The sequence below is a fragment of the Phaethon lepturus genome, unplaced genomic scaffold (assembly GCF_000687285.1).
Source record: "Phaethon lepturus isolate BGI_N335 unplaced genomic scaffold, ASM68728v1 scaffold7222, whole genome shotgun sequence".
Classification (NCBI taxonomy): domain Eukaryota; kingdom Metazoa; phylum Chordata; class Aves; order Phaethontiformes; family Phaethontidae; genus Phaethon; species Phaethon lepturus.
In genome coordinates this window covers 57,501-71,684 of record NW_010525505.1, presented here as the reverse complement: position 1 = coordinate 71,684, position 14,184 = coordinate 57,501, and the positions used below count along the sequence as shown (strand labels likewise).

At 40.7% G+C, this 14,184-nt stretch overlaps 1 protein-coding gene across 1 annotated transcript in view; it reads left to right on the top strand.

Annotated features, from left to right (window-relative positions):
- Positions 1-14,184, top strand: part of ZFHX4 (zinc finger homeobox 4) — a 127,567-nt gene that overhangs the window by 110,540 nt on the left and 2,843 nt on the right. The window contains exons 7-8 of the mRNA XM_010282768.1: positions 1,507-1,624; positions 2,447-7,843. Of these exons, the coding sequence (XP_010281070.1) occupies positions 1,507-1,624; positions 2,447-7,843 (5,515 nt within the window). The remainder of the gene's footprint in view (positions 1-1,506; positions 1,625-2,446; positions 7,844-14,184) is intronic.

Sequence of the window (14,184 nt, the reverse complement as noted above, 5' to 3'; positions counted from 1 at the left end):
GATCAGTCCTCTCTCCTCTCCTCTCCTCTCCTCTCCTCTCCTCTCCTCTCCTCTCTTCTCTCCAGGTGCTGGGGATTTGTCTCGCTGTTTCTGAGAGAAAAAAAAAGTTGTTTGACAGAAAAAGAGATTGCAAAACATAATCTGCATCACCTAAATTGTCCTAGATGCTAACGCTAATATGTTCTGTCCATATTTGAACTCTCAGATGACAAAAGAAATGCCATTTATAGCAAATTTTTCTTCTCTGGGACATTTACTGTTACCTACATAATTTTTTAAGTCCTTCCCTCCCAAACAAAATCAAAGTCACTAGTCCTCGGAGAGGATGCTATTAATGCCATGTTTAAATTACAAATATACTAAACCCAGGGCTTTTAAAAATATGTCTAGAATATTTTTTCCAATAAGCAATTGGTATAAATACATACATGCATACATGTGTGTATATATATATATAATTCTTATGTACCCTAATAAAAGTTTATAATAAGTTATTAAACTGTTAAAAAGGAAGAAAGAGTGTTTTCCCTCATACGTAGTAGTATATGTAGCTTCCATTATTATAGTAATTTACCACTCAAAAATCTCTCCTATGGATATTCTTTCTACCTCTGTATGAAGTAAGGGAGTACTATCCTTATGTTAGAGATGAGGAGCTGCAGCACAGTCTGAACTGATTTACTCAAGGTCATTTAGGCAGAATCTGGCAATGCACGAGTTTGAACCCAGTCCTGCTAAGTGTTAGTCTGAACCCCTAATCAATTCTTTATTTCAGATATGAGTATGTTTTATACAGCTAAACAAAAGGAAAACATGTAGTGTTGAGCAAATATTCATGTCAACTTAACTAAACTGAGTACTATCATCAGACACCTATAATAGTACATTCTTCAAAGGTTTCTGTCTATAATTTGAAATCATAACACAGCAAGTAAAGCAGTCTGAAGAAAATACATGAGCAACTGAAGACAAGAAAGAGAAAAGTTTTAATTTAAATGGAAATAAGTTGCCATTTCTGCATGAAAAAAAATTTACAGTTTTCTTTCAAAGATCATGGAAGGTCCAGCATTTTTTTAAAAAATAATGAAAGTGAAGCAAAGTGGGAATGCCCTTAGTCAAGAACTGACTGGTGACCATAACTCAACATGATCTGTCTTTGGAGGATGTTCGAGGAGAATTTCTTTGATAAATCTGACCAACCGGACATAGCCAGCAAAATATTCTTTGTGGTGACATTGAGACCAATGAAATATTGAGTGTATGTAGTTCTATAGCATCACCTTATTGTGGATTATTTTGAGTTGATTCTCCACCAAGAGGCACCCGATGGTCTGGATTTTTGGTCTGTCAGAAACTATTATCAAGGACTGAATCAAGATCTTGGTTTAGTACTGGCAGTCTTTGATGCAGATGTAGTGGATCTTTTGAATTATAATTTCATACTGTTGTATAGTATTAAATAGTGTGACTTTTCCTGTAATAATACTGTGTTCTTGGTTTTCAAAGGTTCCTGTACCAGATGTCATGATGCCCAATAGTATGCTGTTGCCAGCAGCTGCTTCAGAGAAATCTGAACGTGACACACCTGGAACCATTACAGCTGAGGGATCTGGGAAATATCCAGGTATGCAAGAAAAAACCCAGACATGTAAAAGTTAGGCATGGGCTATTTAGAAATTTAAAAACCACTTATTTCTTTCTCAGTAAAGTAGTTCCTTTTTTGGCTTGCATATAGCCACAGAGATAAAAAGAGAAAAATAACAAGGGGCCTGAGTTTGGCTGACTGCATCCATGCAGAGCTACTAGGATGCACGTGTATGCTGAGTGTATGTTGCTTGTGGTAGTGGCCTAGCCACCTTGAGGGTAAGACCCTCCTTGTTTAAACAGCAAATAAGACTCAGTCCTAAAAGACAGTGGCACCAACATCGATGGGGAACATTAGGCAAATGATCATGCCGACCTTTCCAATAGCAGGTTTCTTATCCTGGACATTTACTGTATTCTGTGTCAGGAAGCTGCTTTGCTACCTCTCACAGCATGATCTTCTCCTCAGATCACTTTCCTCCTCCTTTCTGATCACCTGTCGTACCTGTTGACCCCATTTCTAATCCCTCCCTCTTTCCTACTGTTTTGTTTCTTTGTCTTGTTTCGTGCTCCCATTGTACCAATAAACTCCTACCTTATGACAAAGGGAAGCCCTGTGCTACTCCCAGACCAACTGCCACTGCCATTCTGATTGTCATGTTTGGATTTTATTACTTTTTTTAAACCTCCTGTCGGTCCTGTCTGCTTTATTCTCTGGGGCAAGGATGGGTCACTATACTTTGCTAGGCCAGCACGTGGCATACCAGATGCCTCTCTTGATTTCTGATGAAAAAACCCCACATTAATACTGTGTGCTATTCTCTTCTCTTTGTGTAAAAGACACTTAACTTTTTTTAACTAGGTGAAAGTCCTGTGGATGAGAAAATTACCCCTGGGATTGATGAATCAAAAACTGGAATGGAAATTAAGACTGAGGAACAAAAGCCACCCAAGGAATCTACTGAAACACCAGACTGGAATAAGAGCAACAGTAAAGATATAAAATCCACTGACTCAATGACGGATCAGCTAAATGAACAGCAGAAGAAGCAACAGCTCTCTGTTTCTGACCGCCATGTCTATAAGTACCGTTGTAACCATTGTAGCTTGGCTTTTAAGACTATGCAGAAGCTTCAGATACATTCCCAGTACCATGCTATTCGGGCAGCTACCATGTGTAGCCTTTGCCAACGTAGCTTCCGTACATTCCAGGCTTTAAAAAAACACTTGGAAGCAGGCCACCCTGAACTCAATGAAGCTGAACTTCAGCAGCTGTGTGCATCTTTACCTGTCAATGGTGAACTCTGGGCAGAAAGTGAAAGTATGGCACAAGATGATCATGCACTAGAACAGGAAATAGAAAGAGATTACGAGATGGACCAGGAAGGTAAAGCAAGTCCTGTAGGAAGCGATAGTAGCTCTATTCCAGACGAGATGGGCTCAGAACCAAAGCGGACCTTACCTTTTAGAAAAGGGCCAAATTTTACTATGGAAAAATTTCTAGATCCATCTCGCCCGTATAAGTGTACAGTGTGTAAAGAGTCTTTCACCCAAAAGAACATTCTCTTAGTCCATTATAACTCAGTGTCTCATCTACATAAACTCAAAAAGGTTTTGCAGGAAGCATCAAGTCCTGTCCCTCAAGAAACCAACAGCAGCACTGACAACAAACCCTACAAATGCAGCATTTGTAATGTTGCATATAGCCAAAGTTCTACATTGGAAATCCATATGAGATCTGTACTTCATCAGACAAAGGCAAGGGCTGCAAAATTAGAACCAAGTGGTAATATAAGTAGTGGAAACAGTGTAGCAGGGAATGTTAATAGCCCCAGCCAAGGAATGCTAGAATCTATGAGCTTACCAGCAGTTAACAGCAAAGAAACACATTTAGATGCCAAAGAATTAAATAAAAAGCAAGCTTCTGAATTAATTTCTGCTCAGCCTACACATCACCCACCCCAGTCACCAGCACAACTTCAAATGCAACTACAGCATGAACTGCAACAGCAAGCTGCGTTCTTTCAACCCCAGTTTCTAAACCCAGCTTTTTTGCCTCACTTTCCAATGACACCAGAAGCACTGCTGCAATTTCAACAGCCTCAGTTCCTTTTCCCATTCTATATACCTGGGACAGAATTTAGCTTAAGCCCAGATTTGGGTTTGCCTGGTTCTGCCACATTTGGTATGCCCGGAATGGCTGGTATGACAGGATCACTGCTAGAAGATTTGAAGCAGCAGATACAAACTCAGCACCATGTTGGCCAAACCCAGCTACAAATACTGCAGCAACAAGCACAACAGTATCAATCCACCCAACCCCAACTTCAGTCCCAAAAACAGCAGCAGCAAAGCAGTAAGCTGATGAAAGCAGAGCAAAATACCTTGGTAAGTACAGACTGCCAGCTGATAAAGGATATGCCATCATATAAGGATTCAGAAGAAATTTCTGAGAAACAAGAGAAGCCAAAGCAAGAATTTACTAATGAGAATGAAGGACTAAAAGAAAACAAAGATATGAAGAAACCAAAATCCTCAGAACCAGCCATCCCACCACCCAGAATAGCTTCTGGAGCAAGGGGGAATGCAGCCAAGGCTTTGTTGGAGAACTTTGGGTTTGAATTAGTTATCCAATACAATGAGAACAGACAAAAAGTGCAGAAAAAAAGCAAGACTGGTGAAGGTGAAAACACAGACAAACTGGAATGTGGAACCTGCAGTAAGCTCTTTTCCAACATTCTTATTCTGAAGAGTCATCAAGAACATGTGCATGGACAGTTTTTTCCGTATGGAGCATTAGAAAAGTTTGCCCGACAGTACAGGGAGGCATATGACAAGCTTTATCCAATTTCTCCATCTTCTCCAGAAACACCACCTCCTCCACCACCGCCTCCTCCACCACCACCGCCACCTCCTCCTCCAACTCCTTCTCAGCCTTCTTCAGCTGGGGCTGGAAAAATTCAAAACACAACTCCCACTCCTTTGCAAGCTCCTCCGCCCACACCACCACCGCCACCTCCTCCACCACCACCACCTCCTCCTCCACCACCGCCACCATCAGCCCCACCTCAAGTCCAGCTTCCCGTTTCACTTGATCTCCCGCTTTTCCCTCCAATTATGATGCAGCCAGTGCAACATCCTGCATTGCCTCCTCAGCTTGCCCTCCAGTTGCCACCAATGGATACTTTATCTGCAGATCTTACCCAGCTTTGTCAGCAGCAGCTGGGATTAGACCCCAATTTCCTGCGGCACTCTCAGTTCAAGCGTCCACGTACAAGAATCACAGATGACCAGTTAAAAATCTTGCGGGCTTACTTTGATATTAACAATTCTCCCAGTGAAGAGCAGATCCAAGAAATGGCTGAGAAATCTGGTCTTTCACAGAAAGTTATCAAGCACTGGTTTCGTAACACGCTGTTTAAAGAACGACAGAGAAATAAAGATTCTCCATATAACTTCAGCAACCCTCCCATAACAGTATTGGAAGATATCAGAATAGATCCTCAACCTTCAGCTGTAGAACCTTACAAGTCTGATGCATCTTTCAGCAAGAGATCATCTAGGACTCGGTTCACTGACTACCAGCTTCGTGTCCTCCAAGACTTCTTTGACACAAATGCTTATCCAAAGGATGATGAAATTGAACAACTTTCAACTGTACTTAACCTACCTACTCGAGTTATTGTCGTATGGTTCCAAAATGCACGACAAAAAGCTCGCAAAAGTTATGAAAATCAAGCTGAAACTAAAGACAATGAGAAAAGAGAACTGACAAATGAGCGTTACATTCGAACTAGTAACATGCAGTATCAGTGCAAAAAGTGCAGTGTGGTCTTTCCCAGGATCTTTGATTTAATTACACATCAGAAAAAGCAGTGTTATAAAGACGAAGATGACGATGCTCAAGATGAAAGCCAAACTGAAGATTCAATGGATGCCTCTGATCAAACAGTGTATAAGAACTGTACAGTTTCTGGCCAAAATGACTCATCAAAAAGCCTGGCAGTCACAGCAGCAAGCTCCGGCTCTGGCTCTAGTACTCCTTTGATTCCATCACCCAAACCAGAGCCCGAGAAGGCTTCTCCTAAACCAGAGTCCACAGAAAAACCAAAACAAAATGAAACCATCCCTAAGCAAACCGACACAACTTCCCAAAGCACCAAACTAGTACAGTCTACTCCAGTAACCTCATCTGACCCCCAGACCTCAGCTTCTCAACCACAGCAACAAAAACAGTCACAGATAGTGGGGAGACCTCCTTCTGCATCACAAACCACACCTGTTCCTTCCAGCCCGTTACCAATTTCAATGACTTCTCTACAGAACAGTCTACCTCCTCAGTTATTACAGTACCAATGCGATCAGTGTACAGTTGCCTTTCCAACTATAGAACTTTGGCAAGAGCACCAGCACATGCATTTCCTAGCAGCCCAAAACCAATTTCTTCACTCACAGTTTTTAGAAAGACCAATGGATATGCCCTATATGATATTTGACCCAAATAATCCCTTGATGACTGGACAGTTACTTAATAGTTCTCTTGCTCAGATGCCACCACAAACTGGCTCATCACATACAGCACACCCTGCTACAGTTTCTGGTTCCCTGAAACGAAAATTAGATGAAAAAGAAGACAATAACTGTAGTGAGAAAGAGGGAGGAAACAGTGGAGAAGATCAACATCGTGATAAGCGTTTAAGAACTACAATTACTCCAGAGCAGCTGGAAATACTTTACGAAAAGTACCTACTAGATTCCAACCCCACCAGAAAGATGCTAGATCACATTGCACGTGAAGTGGGACTGAAAAAGAGAGTCGTACAAGTCTGGTTTCAGAACACAAGAGCCCGAGAAAGAAAGGGACAATTCCGTGCAGTTGGTCCAGCCCAGTCCCATAAAAGGTGTCCTTTTTGTCGAGCTCTGTTTAAAGCAAAATCAGCTTTAGAAAGTCACATTCGCTCTCGGCATTGGAATGAAGGCAAACAGGCTGGTTATAGTTTGCCTCCAAGTCCTTTGATATCAACTGAAGATGGAGGAGAAAGTCCACAAAAGTACATATTTTTTGACTACCCATCACTGTCATTAACAAAAACTGAATTATCAAGTGAAAATGAATTAGCTTCCACTGTATCAACCCCTGTTAGCAAAACTGCAGAAATGTCCCCGAAGAACCTCTTAAGTCCTTCTTCTTTTAAAGCAGAGTCTAGTGAGGATATAGAAAATTTGAATGCCCCTCCTGCTGACTCTGGATACGACCAAAACAAGACTGACTTTGATGAGACTTCATCAATTAATACAGCAATTAGTGATGCCACAACAGGGGATGAGGGGAACAATGAAATGGAAAGCACGACTGGGAGTTCAGGGGATGCGAAACCTGCATCACCTCCCAAAGAACCAAAAACACTTGTGAATGATACGCTACCAAAAGCTGCAACTACACCTACAAATGAGAATACTGATGATAAATTTCTCTTTTCCCTAACAAGCCCCTCAATACATTTCAGTGAAAAAGATGGTGATCATGACCAAAGTTACTACATTACTGATGACCCTGATGATAATGCCGACCGCAGTGAAACTTCAAGCATAGCTGATCCAAGTTCACCCAACCCGTTTGGAGCTAGCAATCCCTTTAAATCCAAAAACAGTGATCGGCCAGGCCACAAACGTTTCCGAACACAAATGAGTAACCTTCAGCTTAAAGTTCTCAAGGCTTGCTTTAGTGACTACCGGACTCCAACAATGCAAGAATGTGAAATGCTAGGGAATGAGATTGGCCTGCCCAAACGTGTGGTCCAGGTCTGGTTTCAGAATGCCCGGGCTAAAGAAAAGAAATTCAAAATTAACATAGGGAAGCCATTCATGATAAATCAGACTGGACCTGATGGGACAAAGCCAGAATGTTCTCTGTGTGGCGTGAAATATTCTGCACGTTTGTCGATAAGAGATCATATCTTTTCTAAACAACATATTACAAAAGTGAGAGAAACCGTGGGAAGTCAGCTAGATCGGGAGAAAGATTATTTAGCTCCTACGACAGTTAGACAGCTGATGGCACAGCAAGAATTGGATCGCATAAAGAAGGCTACTGATGTGCTAGGATTAACAGTACAGCAGCCAGGCATGATGGACAGCAGTTCTCTTCATGGTATCAGTTTGCCAGCAGCTTATCCAGGACTCCCTGGCCTTCCTCCTGTTCTTCTGCCTGGAATGAATGGTCCATCCTCCTTACCTGGATTTCCACAAAGTTCAAACAGTAAGTCTATAAGGGGATGATTTTCTCATTTTATTACTTTGATTATCTTGCATAGTCACCATCCCCTTCTAAAACACAGCATATTATGCATTCATGTCATGCTTGTGAGACTGGTGAGAGTAGCTAATAAGTACTGCTGTGAGGTGTGTTCAGTGCAATTCTCAATTGTTGCCATAGCCTGGATGATATCTCTGATTTTGTAAAAAAAAAGAAAAAGAATTTTAATTGAAATCTAATTGACAGAAATGTTTTTAGTCCATATCAGGTGTCTGTAATAAAAGCAATATAACAATAGCATTGTTATGCTTTTTTTTTTTTTTGAATGACACTCCTTTAGGCAAAACTTGGGTTAGAATTTTGTATGCAAATTTCTTGTATGCAAATACTTAAAGTAACATCTGATGAAGAACAAAATAGTAATTCCCACATTATTTGTTCATCAGGTATTTGTTCCACTCCTTAGACCAGTCCAATCTGTTGTTTAATTCAGAATAAATATTTGAAATAAAATTCTGTCCAAGACCCTCTATTATATTTGTGAGTAACTGCCTGCTAAGATAACAAGGTTTTTGTTGAAGGTGATTTGTAACAGTTGTTTCATTGTGGTCCAAATTCTAGGAGGTGCTAAGTATCTCCTACTCCTAGTTTGTAAAGTCATTGCAGACATGTACCACTTCATTTGGGTTTGCACTTTCAACTGAACATTGTTTTACTGACTGTTTTGACTCTGGTTTGACTCTGGTTTTTGCTCACATTAGAAAACACTTCTTGCAATAAGTTTCACTGAAGTTAGAGAATCAAGTTTTCTGGAGAATGATTTGTTTAGTCCTCAAAGAATGAACATAATTTATTTTCATGCATTAGGCTCCAGTTTTACAGTTAGAGTTCATTGTGAGTGCAGCCTTGCAGATTGAAGCTCTCCCATTCATCTTCTAACTTTGCACATTCATATCAAATATGTGCACAGCAGAGTTAGGGAGCTGGTGAAGACCCCTCACCTCATTTGATCTGGTAATTCCACTTGCTGTTCATCTCTAAACTTTTATTTAGAAAGCAACTTGCTTTGGCAAGTAAGGTAGGTGCTTAATCACCAGTGTTTTTAGACATACTAAGACTGTAGCAATGTCTTCTCTGCTACCCAGCTTTGCTTTGATTGATGATGATCACGTTATTGTTTCCCTAAGTGGTGGTCAAAGCATCTTGTTTTTCTCTTCATTGGATCAGAATGGCTTTCCTTCCACAATGGAGTCTCTGGCTGAGTGCCCTCTGGCTTTTGTCAAACAGTTATTGGCACAGAGAGTGCATATAAAGGAAATATAAAGTTGCTCTATTTCCTTCTTAATGGCATACAGTGTCCAGGTCCAAAAATGGCTGGTCGTTGTTCATTGAAATTATAGATATGGTTTCTCCATGTAACCTCACTGAATAGCTTTGGTTGGGTTGCCTTTCAGGTAAAGTGGGCTCCAGAAAACTCAGGCTTTGTATATACTACTAAATGAAATTTTCTTGGGAAGATATTACATTCTTGTACTCTCAAAAACAGGAAGTCGCCATGCAAAGTGAGTCTTGGGAATGGTCGTGGACTCGTGATAGCCTCTCAGCTGTGCTCAGGAGTTGTTTAGGAGAATGCTAGTTGTCCCAGGCCAAAACAGTGCCAGTGACCATTCTTACTGTTTAACTTTACAGATGGTTTAATTTCACTTTTAGGGAAATGTTCCCTGGTACTGTTTAACTTACTAGTATCAATGTAGCCTCAGAGTATGTAAATTCTCCTGTTAATAATACAAAAGGTATTATTACAGGCCAACTGGTCTATAACAATTCAATTTTCAGATTTTCCAATTTCCACCAAATATTTCTTCTTTGAGATAAATTTAAATCATTTGTACCATAGTGTAGACAGTGTACTGCCAACTGAGATGGATTGGTACCCCCTTTCATCTTGCATCTTCTTAAGGTTAATTACCCCATTGTGGGAAAAGCCTACTGTGTAAACTAGTTAGTAGAATCTTGTTGTTAACTTTTTCTTCTGCCATATGCTACATAGACCCTACATCCCCCTTTTGTTGCCTGGCAAATACTGGCATGCATAATCTCCATTCCCTAATGATACGTAACGGAGCAGTCATAGTGAATGGAAAAAAAATAGATTATTTTAATCATTCATCATAGAAAAACAGTAATATACTCAGAAGTTTTCCAGAACGTGCTCAACAGTAGTATTTTCTGCACCTAATTAACCCATTTTTATTTTCTTCTCTGCCCTGCTTTGGTTGATAGTTCACATTCATATTCGCTGCTAAGAATTCTTTAAGCAGTATCTTTTTGGAAGCAGACTTCCAAGCAAGCTTTTCTTTGTCTACAGTTCTTCTAGCAGCACGTATATTCTCAGCCAGCAGGACAATTGTTCTGCATCATTCTTTGCATGAAGGATTTTCTGAAGCTAACTCACTGATGACTCACTACCCTATACTTCAAGTCTACTTGTGAATTCCACTGCAAGTGTGTATTTCCTCTGTTTCTGACCCAATCCTGAAAATGCACTTCATAAGAAGTCTCATTGGATCCCTTATATTCAAATATTTACCTGTTTGCACTGATGCTTATAGGGTTGGTAACTATTTCCTGTGACAAAGCCCATCCATTCTGTTCTACAAGTTTGTTTAAAGGACAATGTCAACATTAGTAATAACCTCACTTTTAAAGAATACTTTTGCTGTTTGCCAAGACAGGGAACTAGTGAAACTATAACAGTAAACATCACATTTAAAATTCTCTTTTGTGTATCATTTTAGTCATGTTAGACAGAGAAATTAGCCTGATTAGTTTCTCTGTTTAATACAAGCTTATAAGGGATTTCAATTTAATGTTCTTCCATCCAGTATTGTTTATGGGTTTCCAAAAATGTACCCAGATAAATTTTGCGAAATACTATTCTTTTTTAAAGGCAATATTTGCTTTTACAAAAAGTTTTAAATGGAACACTTGAAAATAATGCTAAATCACAAAAGATGGAAATATTCAAACTACAGTTCATTTTATCTTCTTTATGTAGTGCTCAAACTGGACTTGTATTTGCAATGATTATTAGATTTGTCAAAATTTCTGAATAAAAGGATCCATTAACCCTAAATTCAGTTATTTTGTTCCAAACCAAGTGGATTTTAATGTCGGAATTATTATGTGGTTCTAGGATGATATGTCCAAGAATCCTCTCACCTGGGGGATACATTTCTCTAGATAATGTAATTATACCATCTTGTGGGCATCAAATGCTGAGCAAGGTCTCAAAATTAATGCTATGTTTGCTCAGAATAATTCCTAATATGGAGTTATCTAGTGGAATTCTAAGTCATATAGAATTTTACTTCAGGCTCGTCTTTGTTCTTCAAGCCCCTTCTTATTTCCTAGGTGACCATAGATTGAAGGATTCACCTGCTGTTTTCAGCTGTTCTTAAAATTCACATTCTCTTTTCTTCTTAGCTTTGTTTTTTTTGCCTATGATCCCTTGCAGAAAACTAGTGCTTGATCTTGCTTCTAGCAATTAATACTGTTTCTATGAACTTTTTAGTGTCATCATAGAATCACAGAATTGTTAAGGTTGGAAATGACCTTTAAGATGATCAAGTCCAACTGTTAACCTAGCACTGACAAGTCCACCATTAAACCATTTCCCTAACCACCACATCTACACGTCTTTTAAATACCTCCAGGGATGGTGACTCAACCACTTCCCTGAGCAGCCTGTTCCAATGTTTGACAACCCTTTTGAAGGGTGAAGAAATTTTTCCTAATATCCAATTGAAACCTTCCCTGGAACAACTTGAGGCTGCTTCCTCCTGTCCTATTGCTTGTTACTTGGGAGAAGAGGCCAACACCCACCTTGCTACAACCTCGTTTCAGGTAGTTGTAGAGAGTAATAAGGTCTCCTTTCAGCCTCCTTTTCTTCAGGCTAAACAACCCCACTTCCCTTAGCTGCTCCGCACAAGACTTGTGCTCTAGACCCTTCACCAGCTTTTCTGCCCTTCTTTGGACATGCTCCAGCACCTCAGTGTCTGTCTTGTAGTGAGAGGCCCAAAACTGAACACAGTATTCGAGGTGCGGCCTCACCAGTGCTGAGTACAGAGGCACGATCATTTTCCTAGTCCTGTTGGCCACGCTATTTCTGATATCGGCCAGGATGCTGTTGGCCTTCTTGGCCACCTGGGCACACTGCTGGCTCATGTTCCGCCAGCTGTTAACCAACACCCTCAGGCGTGTTCTGCCGGGCAACTTTCCAGCCACTCTTCCCCAAGCCTGTAGCATTGCATGGGGTTGTTGTGACCGAAGTGCAGGACCTGGCACTTGGCCTTGTTGAACCTCATACATTTGGCCTTGGCCCATCGATCCAGCCTGTCCAGATCCCTCTGTAGATCCTTCCTCCCCTCAAGCAGATCAACGCTCCCGCACAACTTGATGGCATCTGCCAGAGCCTGTCCAGATCCCTCTGTAGATCCTTCCTCCCCTCAAGCAGATCAACGCTCCCGCACAACTTGATGGCATCTGCCAGTTTACTGAGGGAGCACTTGATCCCCTCATCCAGATCATTGATAAAGCCCTTGAACAGACCTGGCCCCAATACTGAGCCCTGGGGAACACCACTTGCGACCAGCTGCCAACTGGTTTTAACTCCATTCACCACAACATTTTGGGCCCAGACACCCAGCCAGATTTTTAGCAACAAAGAGTAGACCTGTTGAAGCCATGGGCAGCCAGATTCTCCAGGAGAATGCTGTGGGAAACGGTGTCAAAGGCTTTACCAAAGTCTAGGTAGACAACATCCACAGCCTTTCCCTCATCCACTAAGCATCTCGCCTTGTCATAGAAGGAGATCAGGTTAGTCAAGGAGGACCTGTCTTTCATGAACCCATGCTGGCTGGGCCTGATCACCTCGTTGTCCTGTACATTCTGTGCGATGGCACTCAAGACGATGTGCTCCATAACCTTCCCGAGCATTGAGGTCAGGCTGACAGGCCTGTAGTTCCCTGGATCCTCCTTCTGGTCCTTCTTGTAGATGGGCATCACATTTGCTAACCTCCATCAACTGGGACCTCCCTGGTTAGACAGGACTGACGATAAATGATGGGAAATGGCTTGGTGAGCACTTCCTCCAGCTCCCTCAGTACCCTTGGGTGGATCCCATCTGGCCCAATAGACTTGTGTCTACGTCATTACCATAGATTCTTTGCACATCACTTAAGCTTGGGCTGCCTTGAAGTTTCAAAGCAACTTTTTCCAAGAATGCACACATCACTGGATAATATGTACAGAGTGGTTTTTGAAATCCTATCAAGAGAGAAATTTATTCAGCAGCAATTACTTTATTATTAGGGCACTAAATACTGTTCTCTGCTTTCTTGTGGCCCATTGTTTCAATTTTATATTTTTAGCCCTCTGATTCCTCCAAGAGAAAGTGAAGTCTCTTCTCTTTGCTAGTCACTTAAAAGAGTTAGCAGGATTAGAATGTTTCTTCATGATTAGTGGATTTTCTATTCTACATTTCTCACATCTGGAAATGGGGCATTAGTTCCATCAAGTTTTCTTAATTTAGTTTTGGAAATTCTCAGTTCCACATTTAACTTCCAATAAAAAAGGTGGTTTTCACTATTCTATTGCAGCCTGTCTGGATATTTAACTGAATTCTGTGCATTTCAAATAAATTCCAAAAAATATCTGGAAAACAGAATAGATCTTGGCTACTCTGGACATCATCAGTGTGAGCAGACTGAAGACAAGATGATGTGTAATAGTTGAGGAGGTTAAGAATAGAAAGTAATGGGAAAAATCCTAAGTAGCTGACAAGCCCAAATAACCATGACAAGGCTGGGGCAGCAGTTCACACTAATTGCATCATTCATGCATCTTCCATCCATGGTATTTATAATTTCATATATATTTTCAGAAGACTCCACACACAATTGCCTGTTACTTCCTGTTGAAAGCATAAGGGCAAGCAATAGCATCTTCAATGTTATTGTGCAGTAACTGTGGCAATTACCCACTTTTTAATTACAACTGTTGTGACTTGTTTCACTATACTATCTAATCCATGCTCACAATGCATTTTAACTCCTTAGTGTTCCTTTACCATTAAATAGGAGTAATGACACAGTGACAAACATTAAATGGCCTCTTTGTTAAATCTGATAATTATTCTCTTTGAATCCTAATTGCTTTATTCCTAAGTAATGCTAAGCACCTGGGTATTGATGATTTAAACGTCATTCTTGTTCACTCCATTAGTGCTTCCTGGTAGCTAATACCCATCTAACCTCCATTACAGAGCCTGCATTTATTGTTCT